The 17,778-nt window shown below is 58.3% G+C and overlaps 2 protein-coding genes across 2 annotated transcripts; both read right to left on the bottom strand.

Annotated features, from left to right (window-relative positions):
• Window positions 1-1,511: 1,511 nt before the first annotated feature.
• Window positions 1,512-5,441, bottom strand: LOC117654530 (pancreatic triacylglycerol lipase-like). The gene is made up of 8 exons (XM_034401224.1): window positions 5,418-5,441; window positions 4,447-4,688; window positions 3,585-3,730; window positions 3,275-3,380; window positions 2,753-2,988; window positions 2,411-2,611; window positions 2,100-2,253; window positions 1,512-1,798 (listed from the first exon to the last, which is right to left on the bottom strand). The coding sequence occupies exons 1-8, from the start codon at window positions 5,439-5,441 to the stop codon at window positions 1,720-1,722; spliced, it is 1,188 nt and encodes a 395-aa protein (XP_034257115.1). The 3' UTR covers window positions 1,512-1,719.
• Window positions 5,442-6,728: 1,287 nt separating this feature from the next.
• Window positions 6,729-11,358, bottom strand: LOC117653670 (pancreatic lipase-related protein 2-like). The gene is made up of 8 exons (XM_034399488.1): window positions 10,924-11,358; window positions 10,651-10,753; window positions 10,224-10,363; window positions 9,563-9,847; window positions 9,251-9,442; window positions 8,859-9,024; window positions 8,490-8,614; window positions 6,729-8,163 (listed from the first exon to the last, which is right to left on the bottom strand). Exons 1-8 carry the CDS (start codon window positions 10,937-10,939, stop codon window positions 8,138-8,140), a joined length of 1,053 nt encoding a protein of 350 aa, XP_034255379.1. The 5' UTR covers window positions 10,940-11,358; the 3' UTR covers window positions 6,729-8,137.
• Between the last annotated feature and the right edge of the window lie 6,420 nt (window positions 11,359-17,778).

The raw sequence follows: 17,778 nt of genomic DNA, 5'->3' as shown, positions 1-17,778 counted from the left end.
TTAGCAGAGGTAGCCGATGGCTCCAACTTGCTAGATCAATAAAGGCAGAGCGGTGCGGTCGCTTTTGGCCGCCTCGGCGCCTCGGCCTCGCCGCGGTGCTTGATCAAGGAACACACACAGACGGGGCGGGGCGGGGCGGGGCGGGGCGGGGCGGGGCGGGGCGGGGCGGGGCGGGGCGGGGGGGGGCGGGGCGGGGCGGGGCGGGGGGGGCGGGGCACGTTCCACACACAACTACCCTCCGCGAACACCCCGACCCGACGCCATCCCGCCCCTGCTGTCTCCTTGTCTCTCTCTCGTTTTTTTTCTCCCTCGTCGTTCGCTCCTTCCTCCTTTCTCATTCCGTCGGAAAGAAAAGAAACTCGTATTTTATTAACCATTCATGTTTCGGGTCCAGAATGAAGTTTCGCCAACCCGTTGTGGGGCGTGGCGGGGCGTGGCGGGGCGTGGCGGGGCGTGGCGGGGCGTTGCCGGGGAGGGCTCGGCCCGAACGGCTTCCAAACTTTGGCCCCGCTTCTTTTCTTCTCCTTTCGCGTAGCCTCGCGTAGCCCCGCGTACCCTGGGCAAACTTGGCGAAACAAAGCCCGGGCATCTCATGTAGATTACCACGCTTACCATAAGCGTACATGTGTCTGCGCGGCCGTGCTGGCGTGGCGGGGCGTGGCGGGGCGCGGCGGGGCGCGGCGGGGCGGGTGTCCCCGCGAGAGGCCACTGCAGGCGCCGAAGGGACGTCCGGGGAGGGGGAGGGGAGACAGCCGCAAGCATCGAGACCCTTCGAGACCTTCTATCTTCATTAGTCCACTAATCAGCAAACGGGCCGATCTCGGATTGCTCTCTAATCTGAGGCCTAACCCGCCCCGCCCCGGGGCTGGCCGCCCAAGTCAGTGACGGCCAAGACTGGCTCCAGCCAAGGCCCAGCCAAGCTCCAGCAGGGGGTGGTCCGTCGGCCCGTCGGTCCGTCTGGTCAGGCTGACTCCGAACGGCGCCTGTCTCTCTCGCTCCGCTGGGGGGTGCCGCATGAGTGCGAGAGAGACAGAGAACCCTGTTGGGAGCCAGCCTGCAGCCGGGGCAGATAGCGCCAGAAAGCGCCTCGCTGGACTCGCCGGACTGGCCGCCGACGCTGCGCGACGTTCTGCCGAGTCACTGCGCCGCCCCGTCTCCCTCGCACGCCTAGGGGACGCCCATGCGTGCGACAGAGACAGAGCCTCCTCCTCGCCTCCAGCTGGCCCCGGAAGCCGGAAGGGACTAGGACTCCCCTTCACACCAATATCAACTGGTCGGCCCTGGCCGGCCCTCGCAGCACAGTGGGCCAGAAGACCGGTGGAGGCGGCCAAAACTCTCGTTGCATTTTGAGCTCCGGAGTCGCTAAATGGAACTCGAACCGAACGTGTGACCTCACCAATGGATTCCTCGTTCAAAGAGCAATCCATTGGGGTGACACGTTCGGTCTGAGTCCCATTTGGTGACTCTGGAGCTCAAAACGCGTCGAGCGTTTTGGCCACCACCACCGGTCTTCTGCCCACTGTGCCCTGAGCGCTCGGTCAGACCCTACGACGCGCGGAGGCGTCCTGGAAGCCCTTTAACTTTCCCCCGGATGTCGACGTGGAACAATACTTCGGCAACTTTCACACGCAGAAATAAACAACAACAATGACCGGCGCTTGCACTCGTGGACGTCGTGCTGTTTTTGTTGTTGCTGGACTTGGCGCGGCGCGCGCGGCACTACGCCTTCTGCGCGCCCCACATCCCCTTGGCGAACGGCGCCTCGTCGTTGGTGGTCAAGTAGTACACGCCCCGAGTGCTGCGGACAAACGGTCACTGCACCATTCCGCGCAGTGGGCCAGAAGACCGATGGAGGCGTCCAGAACTCCAGACGCGTTTTGAGCTCCAGAGTCGCTAAACAGGACTCGAGCCGAAGGTGTGACCCCACCAATAGATTCCTCGTTCGGAGAGCAATCCATTGGTGGGGTCACACGTTCGGTTCGAGTCCCATTTAGCGACTCTGGAGCTCAAAACGCGTCCAGGATTTCGGCCGCCTCCACCGGTCTTCTGGCCCACTGTGCGTGGCTGAGAAGTAAGTAGTGACATTGATGGGCGCTTACGTGTGCGGGGTGTGCTCGCCCATGACGGCGGTGGCCCCGTCCGCGCAGGACCCGTTGTAGAAGCCCTCCCAGGACTCGCAGGCCAGCCCGACGAAGTCCTTGGAGCGGATGGACTCGGCGAAGAACTGGTAGGAGCGGCCGTGGCTGCAGGCCTCTGCGGACAGCACGTCAGAGGGCTTTTAACAGTGGCAGGGGCAGAAGGTGAAAAGTTCAACCTAAGTGGGAACTGAGTGAGTGTTCGAACTCAAGTGCCGTGCCATGCGTGCACGCCGGAAAAGAGGATTGATGAATGCGAAGTGGCTCTGCCGCACCTGCGAGCTCGGCGGCGCAGCAGCAGCCCGGCTGCATGGGCGTGCCGCCGTTGGGGTAGTAGTCGGCGTGGCCGATGTTGTCCAGGAAGCCGAGCGCGCCGCCGCACGTGTGGATCACGTCCACGAACTCGGCGTCCGTGTTGTCCAGGTGGCCGTCCCTGCCGGGGAAGATCTCGAACAGCGGCATGGCGGGGTCCAGGCCTGCCGGGGAATAAAACCAATTATTTCTGCCGCGCAAGAAATACTTACCGCATCGCATAAAGTACAAGCTGGGCTTCACTGAAAGTCTAACACTTTTGTCAAAGTCATCATTTACTTTGACAGTGTTGTAGGGACACCCACCTGTGATCCGGGACACCTTGAACGGCGTGAGGTGGTGGCCGGCGTAGCCCATGAGGTGCGCGCCCAGGCTGTGGCCGATCAAGTGGATGTCGGAGAGCTTGGCCCGCTCCGTGACCGCCTTCTCCAGCCCGGTCTTCTTCTTCGTCTTCTTCTTCCTGTTCTTGTTCTTCTCCTTGGGGCTCGTCTTGGACCACTTCTCCGCCCCCACCATCTCCTTTATCAAGGTGGCCACCCGCCTGCGTCCGTCAACATGGTGTCACAGAGGGCCAGAAGACCGGCGTAGGCGGACGAAACTCTAGATGCGTTTTTAGCCCCAGCGTCGCTAAATAAGACTCGAACCGAGCGTGTGACCCCACCAATTGATTCCTCGTTCGAAGAGCAATCCAATTGGTGGGGTCACACGTTCGGTTCGAGTCCCATGAGGGACCGGAGCTCAAAAGGCTTCCAGCGCCTTCGCCCGTCTCCTGGCCCACAGTGCGTCAGAGTGCCAAAGGCAAGGAATACTCATCCGGTAGAGACTACCTGCCCACGGGGTTGGTGTAGGACTTGGCCCACGGGTAGAAGTTGCTGCTGGCGAGGCCCGACCAGTCAACCCCAATCACGTTGCAGTCCTCCTTCTCGAGGTACGCTGGAAGAACGCATTCATCATTGATGGTTTGTTTTGTTTCTTTCATGATTTGCAAACCTGTTTAAGTTTACGCCAAATGTTTACAATTGTACGTTTATTTTTTAAATAAACTTTTAAAAATATTTTTACCGTTTTAAACTTAAAAAAAAACGAAAAAGAAAAAAAAACGCCATTTTGAAGTTTGTGACATGCGGCTGCCCTCACCCTTCCTGAGGAGCTGCACGATGTCCGCGTCGGCAGAGGACTTCCATCCGTGCGTGATGATCCTGGTGGGCCGCTTCGGGTCGAAAGAGGACTGCCACAAGGTGTCCGGGTCCTCCACGTCGACCACCTCGGACAGCTCCTTGTCCCTGCCATCAAGCAGGCGCGCTCTGTCTCTCTCGCACCCTCACGGAGAGCCCCGTGAGTGCGACAGAGACAGAGCGACGAGACGACTCTCGCTCGGTAGCGGGTAATTGTGGTGGGGCCGTCCAGACTACGTACGTATCTCTTTTGGGTCTATGGTTTATTGACTAGTAGTGCGCGGAAGACACGTCTTCTACTTCTCTGACAATTTTAAGGGTACCATCTGACCGAAAGCATAACAGGATACGGTCGGAGGGAAAGCCCTAGGGCTTCCTGTGGAAGGTACAATGGAGGATTTCAAGTCTGAGTTGTTGTCTTGTCTGCGCTCATGGAAGGAAGCAATGGAAACTTAATGGCTCGGTGGGTTACGACGTCAGCGGCATCGGATATGCTCCGTCCGCTTGGCTCGGGTTCAACTCCCGGCATGTTGACCATCTCAATCTCGCAGGGTTCCCGCCCGGAAGATGCCCTATCATTCAAAAATCTCGGTTTGTGTGCACTGGAACGGCCCGAACTACACTGCTAAAAATAAAGCGAGAAACTCCGGAGAGGGCGTTCCAGATGTAGATGGTGCTGCTGCCTCTGCGCTGTGGGTCTCGCGCACCCAATCAATGCCAAAAAAACATAATAAAAGTGTAAGGATTCGATCTCTAGACCTTACTAGTGCGATCCGACACCTCTAACACCTCGGCCAACTCAGCATGGTTGGTTTCGGACATACCTGGTGTACAGGTAAAATGTGACGTCATCGGGCCCCACCTCGTCGGGGACGCTGGGCGTGGACCGCTCGTCCGACGTGTCCAGCAGCGCGACGCGGGGGACGCCGTCGCCGTCGGGGAAGAACATCCAGGTGCGGCCGTAGCCCTCCAGCTCGGTCGTCCACTCCGGGTCGTAGGCCGGGCCTGCGGCGCCGGGAGGGTCTTTGGTTCGGTAGCTCAGAGCGCAGTGAGGCTGCTTCCCAACCTACAAGTCGGTGGTTCAAAACCGAACGAAGTAAAGTTTTTTGCGTACGAACCGTGCACGGAGGCGGCGAGGACGACGGCGAGGCCGGCGGCCAGGTGCAGGGCGTGGCGGTGCATGGCGAGGCGAAGGACGGCGTGCTGGTCGGCCCGGCGCCGCGGACACACTGGACGAAACTTGGGACGCGCGGTCACTATCGCCAAGACGCGTGTCCTGCACCGACTGCAACGGACCCACCGGACGGACGGCAAATCGGCGTCCCCGCCCCGCCCCGCCCCGCCCCGCCCCGCCACGCCACGCCTCGAGTCGGTGAACTTGAACGGTGCGTGCGCTGGCCGCCCGACCGGCCGCGCGCGAGGATTCCTCCACGAGGACGCGGGTCATCGGGACCATTCCGGAAGCGAGTGTCTCGGTAACGCCGGTAACGGTGCGAGGACCGCGACGCACAGTGGGCCAGAAGACTGGCGCGGGCAGCCGAAACTCTAGACGCGTCTTGAGCTGCAGAGTCACTAAACAGGACTTGAACCGAACATGTGACCCCACCAATGGATTCCTCGTTCGGAGAGCAATGCCATTGGTCACACGTTCGGTTCGAGTCCTGATTAGCGACTCTGGAGCTCAAAACGCGTCCGGAATTTTATGCAGTGCAGCAGCCCGGCGTACAGTCCGCCTCAAAAAGTCCCCCTCGAAAACTCGAAAACACGATCCTTGCCAACTTGGCGCACAGCGCACCCTCGCCACTTTCTCCCTCTCCATTCTGATGCCGTTAGTTATGCGACGAGTCCCTTGCAACAGAAGTCGGCCTACATGTGTCAGCGCTACCGGTCTGCTATCTGCGGAAGGGGCGCGGCGAGGCGGGGCGGGGCGGGGTGGGACGTAGCGGGGCGGGGCGGGGTGGGGCGGGGCGGCCGTCAGTCGAGGCCGTCTGACGTCTTCGGCGAAAGGGTTGAGCCAGACAAAGGCCAGGGCCACGGCGCGGCGCCGCGCGGCCACAGGTATCTGTACACGATTCCAATTCCGAACTGACAGCCCCTTCCGGCCCCTCATGCACCTGCCTTATCGGCCACTGCAGTCTTGCAGTGCACCCGCAGGGCCCCGCGGAGCCCTGCAGGGGGCGCCCCAATCGCGGGGCTTTTTTATGGGCGACGGGTTTGTCTCGCTGGGAGCCAAACACGTGTCCCGCTTTACGACGGCGCGTCAGACAAAGTCCGACAAAACGGAGCCGTGAAAGAGCCCCGGAAATTGGCGTCGGTGTCGGACAAAACGGGAAACGGGTCAAAACGCGCGCGACGCCGCCAAACGGGAGTCATAACCGGCAGTCTGGGGGGCAGCACTGTGAAAACACTGCGTTGGCACTTGGTGGAAACAGTCTCCATATTTTGGTTCCGGTTTTGCCAAGCACCCCTTCTTCCACAAGAGGATGCTCGTGCGCACCCGAGCTCGACAGAGGACCGGTGGAGGCGGCCAAAATCCCGGATGCGTTTTGAGCTCCTGACTCGCTGAATGAAACTCGAACCAAACCAAATCACACGTTCTGTTCGAGTCCCATGTAGCGACTCTGGAGCTCAAAACGCGTCTAGAGTTCTGGCCGCCTCCACCGGTCCTCTGGCCCACTGTGGGCCGCACACTTGGACCGCGCTGCCCGCTCCCCGTCCCCGTCCCCGTCCCCGTCCTCGCCGAGGTTGGATTTAACGAGGACGGCGACACTTTGGGAGACACACCAGAAAGCGCGGGAAGCGTGCGCGAGGGCGTCAGAAAGTTGCGCGCCAAAGTTTACGCTCTCACTGTGTGTGTGTGTGTGTGTGTGTGTGTGTGTGTGTGTGTGTGTGTGTGTGTTTTGTGTGAACGCGCCCTCGTGCGTCAAGTGAAGTGTAGATTGTCCATATGTGTTTGAGGGACGCCATTTTCCGGCCGTGCCGTGTCGTGGTGTCCAAACTGGACGCTCGACGCCTCTGGAAACTCATCGCGCAGTTACCCACCCTTCGCCCTTCGGTCAGACATGCATGGTTGGTCAGAAGAAAATTTAAACGACACGTTGTTCTGGGGAAAACATACTTTATTTACATTTTGGGCCCTCTCGTTGTCTGTCTGTCTGTGTGTGTGTCTGTCTGTCTGTCTATCTATCTGTCTGTCTGTCTGTCTGTCTGTCTGTCTGTCTGTCTGCCTGTCTGCCCGTCCGTCAGTGCGTCCTCTCCGTGACGTCTTCAACAGGTTCCGATAAGTCTCGGCATTCGCTGGTCCCGCTGGCCAGGGCAGCCACGGCAGCCACGGCAGCCAAGGCAGCCAAGGCTCCACGCCAACACGCTCATTTTGGCGCAATCTCCTCCGCCCAGCGAGACAACGGCAAGTGGAGCACACGCAAGGGCCGTACTTCTCCCAGGGAAAACACGCTAACGAGCGGAAGGCAAAAGACAAATCGCGATAGTTCGCAAATTTCCTGTGCTCTCGAAAAAAACGAAACGAGTCGTCGAGAAAGGAAGCAGAAGTTCATTTCGGCGATGGCGGTCTTTGTTGAGGCCCGGTAGCTCTTCTGCCCCGCCCTCGCACACACACTAACACAAACACACATGCTGATTGATGAGACACAACAACTAACTTAAGTTTGGCAGACGGAGGACACGTATCGAACAAAGTTGTCCCACTTTTGGTGGGGCACGAGGACGGCGAGCCAACGGGCTGCGTTCCTCTGCGACGCCACGGCGAAGCCCTTTCTCTCGTCCTTTGCACTGTAAGCCCGATGGGCATGCAGGCACCTACTCCGAAATTCAATCTCGCTCTCATCTTGCGTGAGGACCCCAGCAGCCCTGCCGGGGCCCTGCCGGCGCCCTGCCCACCCCGTCCCATGTCGCCCTTGAGCGTATGGCCGGGTTAGGGTGGCCCGGCAGGACGGTCGAGGCCGGCAGACAGACAGGCTGACAGACATACAGACAGACAGGCAGGCAGACAGACAGAAAGACAGAAAGACAGAAAGACAAACAGACAGACGGCTAGATGCATACGCGCTCCGCGTCCGGGACATGCAGTCCCCGTCGAGGTTTCGCTCCTGCCCGCAGGCCAGCAGGCCCTCCACGGCGTGGACATGCGCGTCAGGGAGGTGGACCCTCTCCGAAGACTCTCGCTGTCTCTCTCACACCCCTGCAGAACGCCAGTTCCGGACATCGACCTGCATCCGGGACGATAGGCGACAGGGTGAGGATCCAGACAGGTCTTTTTCCCACGCCTCTGGAGGGCGCCCTGGACTGGAAGAGGTCGAAGGCTGCAAACAGGACCACCATGGCCGCCCCGCGAAGAGGAGGACTGGAGAATGTCACTAGATCCGTTGTGATCCCGATTCCATAACTTGAACAATCACGTCTTGGATGAAGTAGCCCGTGAAGTCAAAAGTGCAGGTGGAAACCTCCCAGCAGGGTGTCCGAGACCGGGGATCTTGCCGTTGTTGCTGGCAGACACTCTTAGGCGAGGGTTACGGTGGGATGAACTGGGGGAGAAAAATAATGTCGCGCTGAATCTCGAGATGCAGTCCTGAACCGTCGTATGTGATTGGTGATAAAGTAATTTGGGCCCAGAGTTCGGTGTCACTGCCTAAACCGCTTTCACGTAGGCGCTTCAAATGTGCTGGGTGCTAACTCCAGCCTCATGTTCACCTTTCATGCACGTGAAAAACTGCCTAAAATTTTCTGAAATTTACAACTATTTTGACGAAGTGAACAAAAAAGTGCTGCCAAAAACGCACTCTGCGCCAGCGAACGGTTTAGCCAGCGGCGCTGACGATGGCACGCCTAATGAATTCGCTCAGCGACCAACTTTGTTTTTCGGCAGCGTGTTCCGATTGATCCGACACCGCCTCCCCTTGCTGGTCTTGCAGCCACCACCGCCCGCGCGCGAACGGTTCGCTGCTCTTGGTCTCCACGATGTAGAACCCCTTCGACCTGCGCACACCACAAATCAGTCCATCAATCAATAAATGAATGCATCAGTCAAGGAATCAATCAATCAATCAATGATTTAATCAATCGATGAATTAACCAATGAAACAAACAATGAATCAAAAATGAATCACTCAATGAATCACTCAAAGAATCACTCAATGAATCACTCAACGAATTACTCACTAATGAAACAATCAATCATTGCACCAATCAATGAATCAAACCTCTGCCGGAGACTACTCACGCCCGGTCCACGCCGTCCCCGGCCAGAGCCCCGGGCCCGGTGGCGGGACAGCGCCCCATGTCGTAGTCCTCGATAGACGTGCAGTTCCACCCCCAGAAGCCGACCGGCGACCGGATGGACTCGGCGAAGTAGATCGGGGCGCGGTGGTGGTCGCACTTCATCCTGTCTGCGGGCCGTGGAGGACGTTTACGTTCATGAACTCCAGAGTCGCTAAGCAGGACTCGAACCGAACGCGTGACCTCCACCAATGGATTTCTCGTTCGGAGAGCAATACATTGGTGGGGTCACACGTTCGGTTCGAGTCCCAGTTAGCGACTCTGGAGCTCAAAACGCGTCCGGCCGGATTTTTGATCGCCTCCGCCGGTCTTCTGGCCCACTGTGTCCGGAATCACCTAGGAAGCCCTGGTCGTCGCAGCCGGGCTGCCTGACGCCGCCGTTCATGTAGAAGTCGACGGTGCCGCAGGGGCTGCCCTGGCCCTGCACGAAGGCGTTGGCGTGGAACACGTCCACGAAGAGCGCGTCGTCGGGCGTCAGCTTCCGGTCCTTGTCGCTCGTGGTGAACAGCGGGAACGCCGGGTCCAGCCCTGAGAGGAGGAACCACCTCCTAGTTTAGAGGACTTGCTCGAGATTCCACGCCACGATAGGGTAACTGTGTTTTAAGCGACCTTTCAACAACAAGACGCTTAGCCGGGCAAAGCACTCACCCGTTATCCTGTCCAGGAGGAACTCGGGCCGGAGGTGGTTGGCGACGAAGGCCGCCGTCTGGCCGCCGAGGCTGAAGCCCACGAGGTGCAGGTCCAGCACGTCCACCACGCCAGCCTCGCCGTCAGCCTCCAAGGGGCGGCGCGCCACGTCCAGGCCGCGGACGAAGCGAGCCACGCACTTGCCCACGTAGTCCAGGTTCACGACGGCCGTCAGGTAGCAGGGGCTGTCGGCCAGCTCCAGGTACTGCGGGGAGATGAGGTTGTGCGGGCCCCGCAGCAGGTACTCTGCAACGCGACAAGTTTCTCAGTGCGCAGTGGGCCAGAAGACCGGTGGAGGCGGTCAAAAATCCGGACGCGTTTTGAGCTTCAGAGTCACTAAATGGAACTCGAACCGAACGTGTTACCCCACCGATGCATTGCTCTCCGAACGAGGAATCCATTGGTGGGGTCACACGTTCAGTTCGAGTCCTGTTTAGCGACTCTACAGTTAAAAACGCGTCTTGAGTTTTGACCACCCCGCCCAGTCTTCTGGCCCACAGCGCGCTCCGCCGTTGGCGATACTCCGCGCCAGCAGGGCCGCGCGCGGGGTAGCGCCGCGTCGCCGCGCCGCTGGAGACACCCCGCGCTGCGCTGCGCTGCGCGAGGCGAGTCAGACGGCCACCTTTGCGGATGTCGGCGAGCTGCGGCAGGTCCATGCCCGAGGCGTAGCCGTGGATCACGAACTTGGTGGGGTGCGAGTTGTTGAAGTGCGAGGCGCTGATGTTGCCGACGGTCACCTCCTGGGGCTCGGCCGGGTTGGCGCTGGGGCGAACAGAACAGGCGGCAGCGGGTCAGTGGGACGGTGCGGAGGCGACCAAAATTCTAGACGCATTTTGAGCTCCAGAGTCGCTAAACGGGACTCGAACGTGTGACCCCATCAATGAATTGCTCTCGGAACGAAGAATCCATTGGTGGGGTCACACGTTCGGTTCGAGTCCTGTTTAGCGACTCTGGAGCTCAAAACACGTCTAGGATTCCGGCCGCCTCCAACGGTCCTCTGGCCCACTGTGGGATGTGGCAGAAGTTACCGAGCAGAGATTGGCCGGTACCTGGTCCACAAGAAGAACCGCACTTCTTTGCAGGAATCGCCTTGGGCGACCGGGCAGAGGGGGGTTGACGCGACCGCCTGCGCCAACAGCACCAGCAGCACGCCTGGAAACGGAATAAAAGAAAGGTTTCTTTTTCAGCTTCTCGTCCAAGCCGCGTATCTGTCGGTCAGAAATGCGTCGGATAGCAGGGAGCGTGCGCGGCACAGCAACACTGCAGCTCGGCCAGTGCCGATAAGTTCCGAATGCCTTCCACGAAGAACGAAAACGGCTTACCTTCGAGAAGCTCCATGTCAGACCAGTGTAGCGGGGACCTCGAAGTGCCTCGAAGTCCGCGGCGTCCCCAGCGCGTCGCAGGGCCCCGCACTAAGTGGTCAGCTGGCCCGGTAACGCCGCGCCGCCCGGCCCACACTTCCGGTGTGCTGGTCGCTCACACTTCCGTTCCGCTGGCCGGGGTCGCTGGGAGTGAGTCGGCGTCGCTATGACAACGCTATGGCAACGCTGCGGCGCGAACGGGCCTCGAGATTCGAATAAGCTGGCCAGCACGGTAGGGGCCACAGACTTCCCCGATCCTCGCCTCCGCCGCGACGCCGCGGTGCGCACTGCCAGGAGTGTTCGGCACCGCGTCACGCCTTCCTTAAGACGAAGTCGCGAAGCACGCGAAGCACGCCTCTGCTCTGCACAGTGTGCACACAAGCCAGAGCGATTCCGCTCTATCTCTCCCGCTATCGCCCTCTCACTCGCACACACTCTCTAGGTCATTCCCCGATGCCTTATTTCGGGCTGTGACGCGGACGTGCTGTACCGGCCAACTGCGCCGTGCGGTGCGCCCACTGCGAAGGCAACAGTGAACGCGCAGTGGGGCCACCGGTGAAGGCGGCCAAAACTCAAGACGCGTTTTGAGCTCTAGAGTCGCTAAACAGGACTCGAACCGAACGTGTGACCCACCAATGGATTGCTCTCCGAACGAGGAATCTATTGGTGGGGTCACACGCTCGGTTCGAGTCTCTAGAGGTCAAAGCGCATCTAGAATTTTGGCCGCCTCTACCGATATTGTGGCCCTGGCCCACTGTAGAACGCCTCCTCCGCTGCGTTGGGAAGGATAGCGCCTGTGAGGTAGGCCACCGTCTCCACAAAGGTGCGTTGCGGGCTGGGTCGGTGGCCTACCTCACAGGCGCTCCAAGCCACAGGCAAACTGCCCTCTAAGAGAGGGCAGCCGCCCTTCGCGCGGGTCGAGCGCCCGGCGGGTCGGCAGCCCTTCGCGCGGGTCGAGCGCCCGGCGGGTCGGCAGCCCATCGCGCTGGACAAACGCCTTGTGGGTAGGCAGCCCTTCGCGCGGCCCATCGCCGAACCCCAAACGTGTTGCTAATGTCTCCATTGAGGCAGATCGCTGTCAGTGCAGTGTGCCGGCGAGCCGGCGGGGTTGAACGGCGCTTCCGGTGTTGTGGCGCGGTACTTTCCTCCAGGCCGGCGGCAGGCCGGACAGAGCTTCGTCGCTCTGTCTCTCTCGCACTCGCGGGGGCGTCTCGCAGGGGTGCGAGCGAGACGGCGCGACGAGGGCGCCGCGGGCGGCTTGTAGACCCACACTGTCGGCCCCGGGGTGTTGTGTGGCGGACCGGCCGACCGGCCGCAGAAAGTTTCCTATCACGGCGCGCATCTGAGAATGGAGTGGTAGGCATGAATGCGGCGGCAAAGCGAAAAGAACAATCAAGACTTATTTTGAAGAAGGGCGCGGAAACTGCCGGCGGAAGGCAAAACACCGCACAGTGGGCCAGAAGACCGGAGGAGGCGGACAAAACTCTGGACGCGTTTTGAGCTCCAGAGTCGCTAAATGGGACTCGAACAGAACGTGTGACCCCACCAATGGATTGCTCGTTCGGACATGTCTCGGTCACACGACGTATCTCACGCAGGGGGTGCGAGAGAGACAGAGCGAGGGGAATCACGGCGTGATAGTGCATTTGCGTCAGAGTGCGATTGTGTGGCTTTTTTTTCAAGTGTGTGTGCTTCTAGGTGTGTAGGCGCGACCCGTGTGTGACCCGTGCCCGGCCGGGCGAGACGAAAGACAAAACTTCATAGTGTCCAGCACTGCTGGAAGTTCCGCGTGGCTGCTGGTGAAGGCAGCGTAGGCGCGAAATCCGCGATGGTCATGGTCGAGGCCACTCACCAATAGGCTTCCCGTCACAACGCAGCACAATTCGCAAAAAAAGAAGAAAAGGTTAAAATTGTCTCATCGTAAACTACCGGTGTCATCCACGCTTTCGGTCGTTAAAAATAGACGAAAGGAGTTCGCGTCTTCTCCTCCCCCCCCCCCTTTTGCTTCTACTCCCTTCTCCTCTCCCTCCGCCCGTCCCCTTCCTGCTCTGTGCCTCATCATTTAAGATCCCGATCAACCGTTCGTGATGCTACACACTCACACACACACACACACACACACACACACACACTTTATCGTGCTCCGAGTCACGTCCTTCGGCCGCGTGAGTGTGTGCGTGTGTGCGGGCGGGCGCGTGTCGTTAGTGTGTGTGTGTGTGTGTGTGTGCCTGAGGATCCCAGTGTGTTGTAAGGTGTGTGACAGCTGCAGAAGACAAAATGCGGCATTTGTGACTCCGGTGACGCACGAGTGGCAGAGCTTGCCCCACCACACACCGCTTTGCCTATGCCCTTTTCCCACCATCGCGTTTTACAGTGGTGTTGCCGCCAGTATCCGGTGGTGGCGGGCGGCGAGGCAGACCCACCTTGTTTTTTGATGTTTTTTTTCTGCATTCCTAGTAATTAAGAGGCGCGATTGCAGTTAGTCCGTGCGTTAGCCCGGCGTTAGCGCGGCGAGTCGGACCGATTTCGAGACCCACCGACAACTTTAAGGCGGCCATGTGCCAAGTATAATGTGGGTTAGGGATAAGTTATTCGCTGCGGTTATGCCGCCGGTGCTCGCACGCACACCAACCCGCGGACACACACACACACAGACACACACACACACTCACGCACGCGCGCGCGGTCATTCCCTCTCTCACACACAGAGAGACCTACACGCAACGTGTGACTCAGCACGGTTGTTTATTGGTGTTTGGCCGCAAAAACGCAACGCCAGAAGCCAAATGAAATAGTTTGCAACAGGCTCGTTTGAAATAATGACTCATCTGCCGCCCGGAGGAGGGCCTAAGACACCCGCCCACGCCCGGGTCGGCGCGGCGAGGCGGTGTCGGGTAAGCCAGACAGACGGGCAGACAGGCAGACAACGAAACGGACCGAACCGAAAGAGCTAGAATGTTGGCCATATAGACAGAGACAGACAGACAGACAGTATAGTTTATAAAATGTTTTTATTGCGGGATTTAAATATGACAAGATGAGGGAGGACATCTGACTTTTCTAAAATTGGGCATGCAGGTGTTATGTACGTTTCTCGACTGACTGGCAGACTGGCGAACAGACAGCGGCGCCGTTTGACCCGCCGTCTTCCTGGCGCGGACTGGAAAAGCGACCTTAAGAGACACACCTCTCGGCGACGCCTCCGACTAGGCCGCCGTTTAGGTACGTGCTCGTCCTGTCCGCATCCGTTTGCCATTAATAGCGGCGGGGACAAAGCGTTGGCAGCCCTGGACGGGGCGCGCCCCGCGTGGCCCCGCGTGGTGCGGCGGTCTGCCGCCAGAGCGCGCCGCCGCCGCCCTTGCCTCGCGCGACTGCACGGATCATGCGCTAGATCACGCACCGCGACGCACCTGCCTGGCGGCTTCTGTTGACCTCAGAGAACACGGTCTCGGACCCGGAGCGCCTTGCCGCCGTGGCCGTGCCGCCGTGGCCGTGCCGGTCCGAGTGTCGCAGTGCATATTCACAACGAGCAACTTACTTCCAGCAAGCACGCCACTACGACAAGGCGCTGAGCGTCGCCACTGGCGATGGCGCACAGTGAAATATACATTCCCGCCTTTTCTTTTTCGAAAATCAGATCCAATGACCCAGACCAAGAAAACTGGGGCCGGGAAACGGGAACTTATTTTCTTCTAAGAAAGTAACAGTGCCCAGAAAAAAAAACAGCAGCCTATTCCGACAAATTCTTTTGTACTGTGTCACATAGATTATTGGACTCCTCGAGCCAAAGAAAAACTAGATCCAATACGAACACTCTTATAAGGCCCTGCTCGTTAGCTGGCGAGTTCATCCAAGGCAGCCAAGGTCAAACTGCCTCTCCGCCGATCGAGTGCATTGCCAACCACTCGCCCGCCTCGCCAACAAAATGTATGAATGAACCCAGCGGAGAAAGAGTCGAGGAGAATGAATTAGATTCGACATTCAGCAACTCAAGGGACTTGACACCAACGTGACAGAAATCGATAGAGTAACCGTCGAGACACTACACCACCCCATACAATCACGCACCGGAATAGGTTTAGCTGGAATTCGTATGTGATGAGTGATGAGTGGCCTTCGCGGGGCAAGTAGTAAACAACAACAGCCCCATTTCGCACATAGTGAGGGAACGGAAGTACAACGTTGTTCTCATTCACCAAAAGTATTTTACTCGGTTTGGAAGTGACTGCATTTGCTGCACTTTCGAAGGCTCTCTTCAGTTCACATGTCATTCTCTGTCTAACCTTACCAACACGACTGCCACGACTGCCATTGAGTCAGCGCCGCCACCCCCGCCACGGAGGTGTCCAAGCACAGAAGGCCAGAAGACTGGTGGAGGCAGACAAAACTCTAGCCGCGTTTCGGGCTCCAGGGTCGCTAAACAGGACTCGAACCCAACATGTGACCCCATCAATGGGTTCCTCGTGCATAGAGCAATCCGTTGATAGGGTCACACGTTCGGTTCGAGTCTCATTTAGCGACGCTGGAGCTCAAAACGCGTCCGGAGTTTTGGCCGCCTCCACCGGTCTTCTGTCCCACCGTGCCATGCTGACTCACAGAGTGCATCTTCATCTCTGACGCACTTTGCCGCCGAAAACGCCAGCTCATGTAGCGCCGCCGGCAACGAAGCGCCCCCAAGACGGTGGCCGGGGTGTCAGCCCTGCCCTGCCGGCGGAGCGCGGCGGAGCAGCTATGCCCGCTATATTTTGCAGTCACACGGTCGCCGGCGCGGTGCGAGGGAGACAAAAGAAGCTCCGTCGTTGGCAACAGGCTTCCGATATTGTCCGCAGACCGCAGCCACGCGACAACAAGCATAGAGGAAGATTGCCAGTGAGAGTGCAAAAAGCGACTTGTTTCGCCAGACACCTGTTTGCCGGTTCATTGGCTCATTGATCGCTGGCAAACCCAATCCAATCACTGCTTGTTCGGCGCCGTTGTTTTTCTCTCTCGCTTTTCCTCCACTTTTTTCCGTCCTGTTTGAACGCGTGATTAGCGGAGGGGTCTCCTGCTTTGCAAACAATCGCCGCGCCACGCTTCCGTTCGGGATGCGTCCGGGTTCCGTCCTACGAAGACGGCGAGCCCACAGTGGGCCACAACACCGGTGGGGGTGGCCAGACGCGTTTTGGGCTCCATAGTCGCTAAACGGTACTCGAACCGAACGTGTGACCCGCACCAGGATTCCTTGTTCGGAGAGCAATCCATTGGTGGGGTCAGACGTTCGGGTCGAGTGCCATTAAGCGACTCTTGAGCCCAAAACGCGTCTAGAGTTTTGGCCGCCTCCCTGCTTCCCTCTACGGACTTCGCAAGGTTTTAAGCGTGCACAGCGCCGTCGCGTTGTAGGTGTTGTGCCCAGCGGGCACAGTCGCAACGTGTACCTCTCAGTGGCCGGCGAGTGTTCCGGGTGAATCGAGCTGGACGGACGGACGGACAGACAGACCGGCGAGCTGCGTGGCGTTGAGCATGTACTCCGCGGCGTGACGTCAGCGGGGTGCTGATGCGGGCACTGCACTGGCTCTGCGTCTCCAGCGGGGTACCAACCAAATGCCGCGGGACAAGTACGCACCTCGATGCGCTTCAGCAGTTCTCTCATAAGGGACGGTCGTTGGAGCAAAAGTAACACTTACGCAGAATAATCTGTTCTTTGGATGTCAGGCTAAAACTCGCAATCAAACGGGTAAAAAAAATCTACGACAGGGCTTGAAGAGCTCATGGAGACCTCCCAGACGAAAAAAAATAACCACTGAGTATAGACAAAATGGGCTAGTTTGGGCTGGAAGACTGCCAAAATGAAAAGTTGGCTGCGGACAAACAAATTTGGATGTGGGATGAAAGAGGTTTGTGCCGACGCGCTTGTCCATTTGAATGATGTCGAAGCTCCTTTATAACAACTAAATTTTTGGCAGCGTCCAAATTAATGAGATTGCCTGCAGTTAATTTTTTATGAAGAAGAAACTACTGCGAACGCGTGGTGGAAAAAAGAATCCATTCGAAAGAAACGACAACTGAGAAAATCAGATGAATTTCAGTCGACAAGTTTTACTGAAAATTCACAAATTTTTCCAAATACTTTTTTGCGGTATTTTTGAGAGTGCTCTGACTGGTGCAGTGGGCGACGCCAAAAGTGAAACAATGAGCCTGCATGTCCATGACTGAGTCCCTTGAATCCCAGTTTGTGGTCCTCCTTGAAGTTCATGGCACGCGCCACGCCTCGTTCGACGCATCCCCGGCCGACCCGGCCAGCCCGGCCAACCAGCGACCGGTCTGGCATCGGGAAGGCACGATTCGACTCCCGGAGACATACTCATTTTGTTTCCTCGCCGTTTTTGTCGTTGTTGTTGTTGTCTTGTCCTTAGAGACCGGAGACGCCTTCTGTCAGGATCCTCTCAGAGTTTCAAGAAAAAACGAGGTTCCCACGGAAATTGAACGGGGAGATTAGTGATTTGAATTTGGGCGAAATAACACGTTTATCGCTGGACCGTAAATCTGTTGACGTAAATAGTTGACGGAAGGCGAGTTAGTGGTGCTGTTGACTTCCACGTTGACGCCGGTGGCACCACACGTGTGGACCCGACGAAAACGACGCCGCGGCCAATCCAGTGGCGTCTTGTCTACTCTCTCATCCCGTCATTAAAAAAATTAAAAAAGAAAAACATTTAAACTTAGAAAAAGTAAAAAATGAGCGCAAGGTCCGGCGCAGCTTTGTGAAGCCAATTGACACCCCGAGCGGCAGCACCGCGCCGGTACTTCACACCTCGAAAAGTTGACTGGCGTGCCGTG

This window comes from Thrips palmi, unplaced genomic scaffold (genome assembly GCF_012932325.1).
Source record: "Thrips palmi isolate BJ-2018 unplaced genomic scaffold, TpBJ-2018v1 HiC_scaffold_10, whole genome shotgun sequence".
NCBI lineage: Eukaryota > Metazoa > Arthropoda > Insecta > Thysanoptera > Thripidae > Thrips > Thrips palmi.
Note: the sequence above shows the minus strand (reverse complement) of the source record. Positions and strands in the feature narration are given on the sequence as shown.

Bases quoted from the DNA above. Each gene is read 5' to 3' on its own strand.
- LOC117653670 (XM_034399488.1), bottom strand. The intron at 10,364-10,650 runs GTACCGGCCAAT...TGTTCGCCCCAG, and splicing joins CGGTTCTTCTTGTGGACCAG to CGCCAACCCGGCCGAGCCCC. The intron at 9,025-9,250 runs GTGATTCCGGAC...CACGGCCCGCAG, and splicing joins CGACGACCAGGGCTTCCTAG to ACAGGATGAAGTGCGACCAC.
- LOC117654530 (XM_034401224.1), bottom strand. From the start codon at position 5,441: ATGGAGAGGGAGAAAGTGGCGAGG. The intron at 2,612-2,752 runs GTGGGTGTCCCT...ATTCCCCGGCAG, and splicing joins CAAGGTGTCCCGGATCACAG to GCCTGGACCCCGCCATGCCG. The intron at 1,799-2,099 runs GTAAGCGCCCAT...GTTTGTCCGCAG, and splicing joins GGCGAGCACACCCCGCACAC to CACTCGGGGCGTGTACTACT.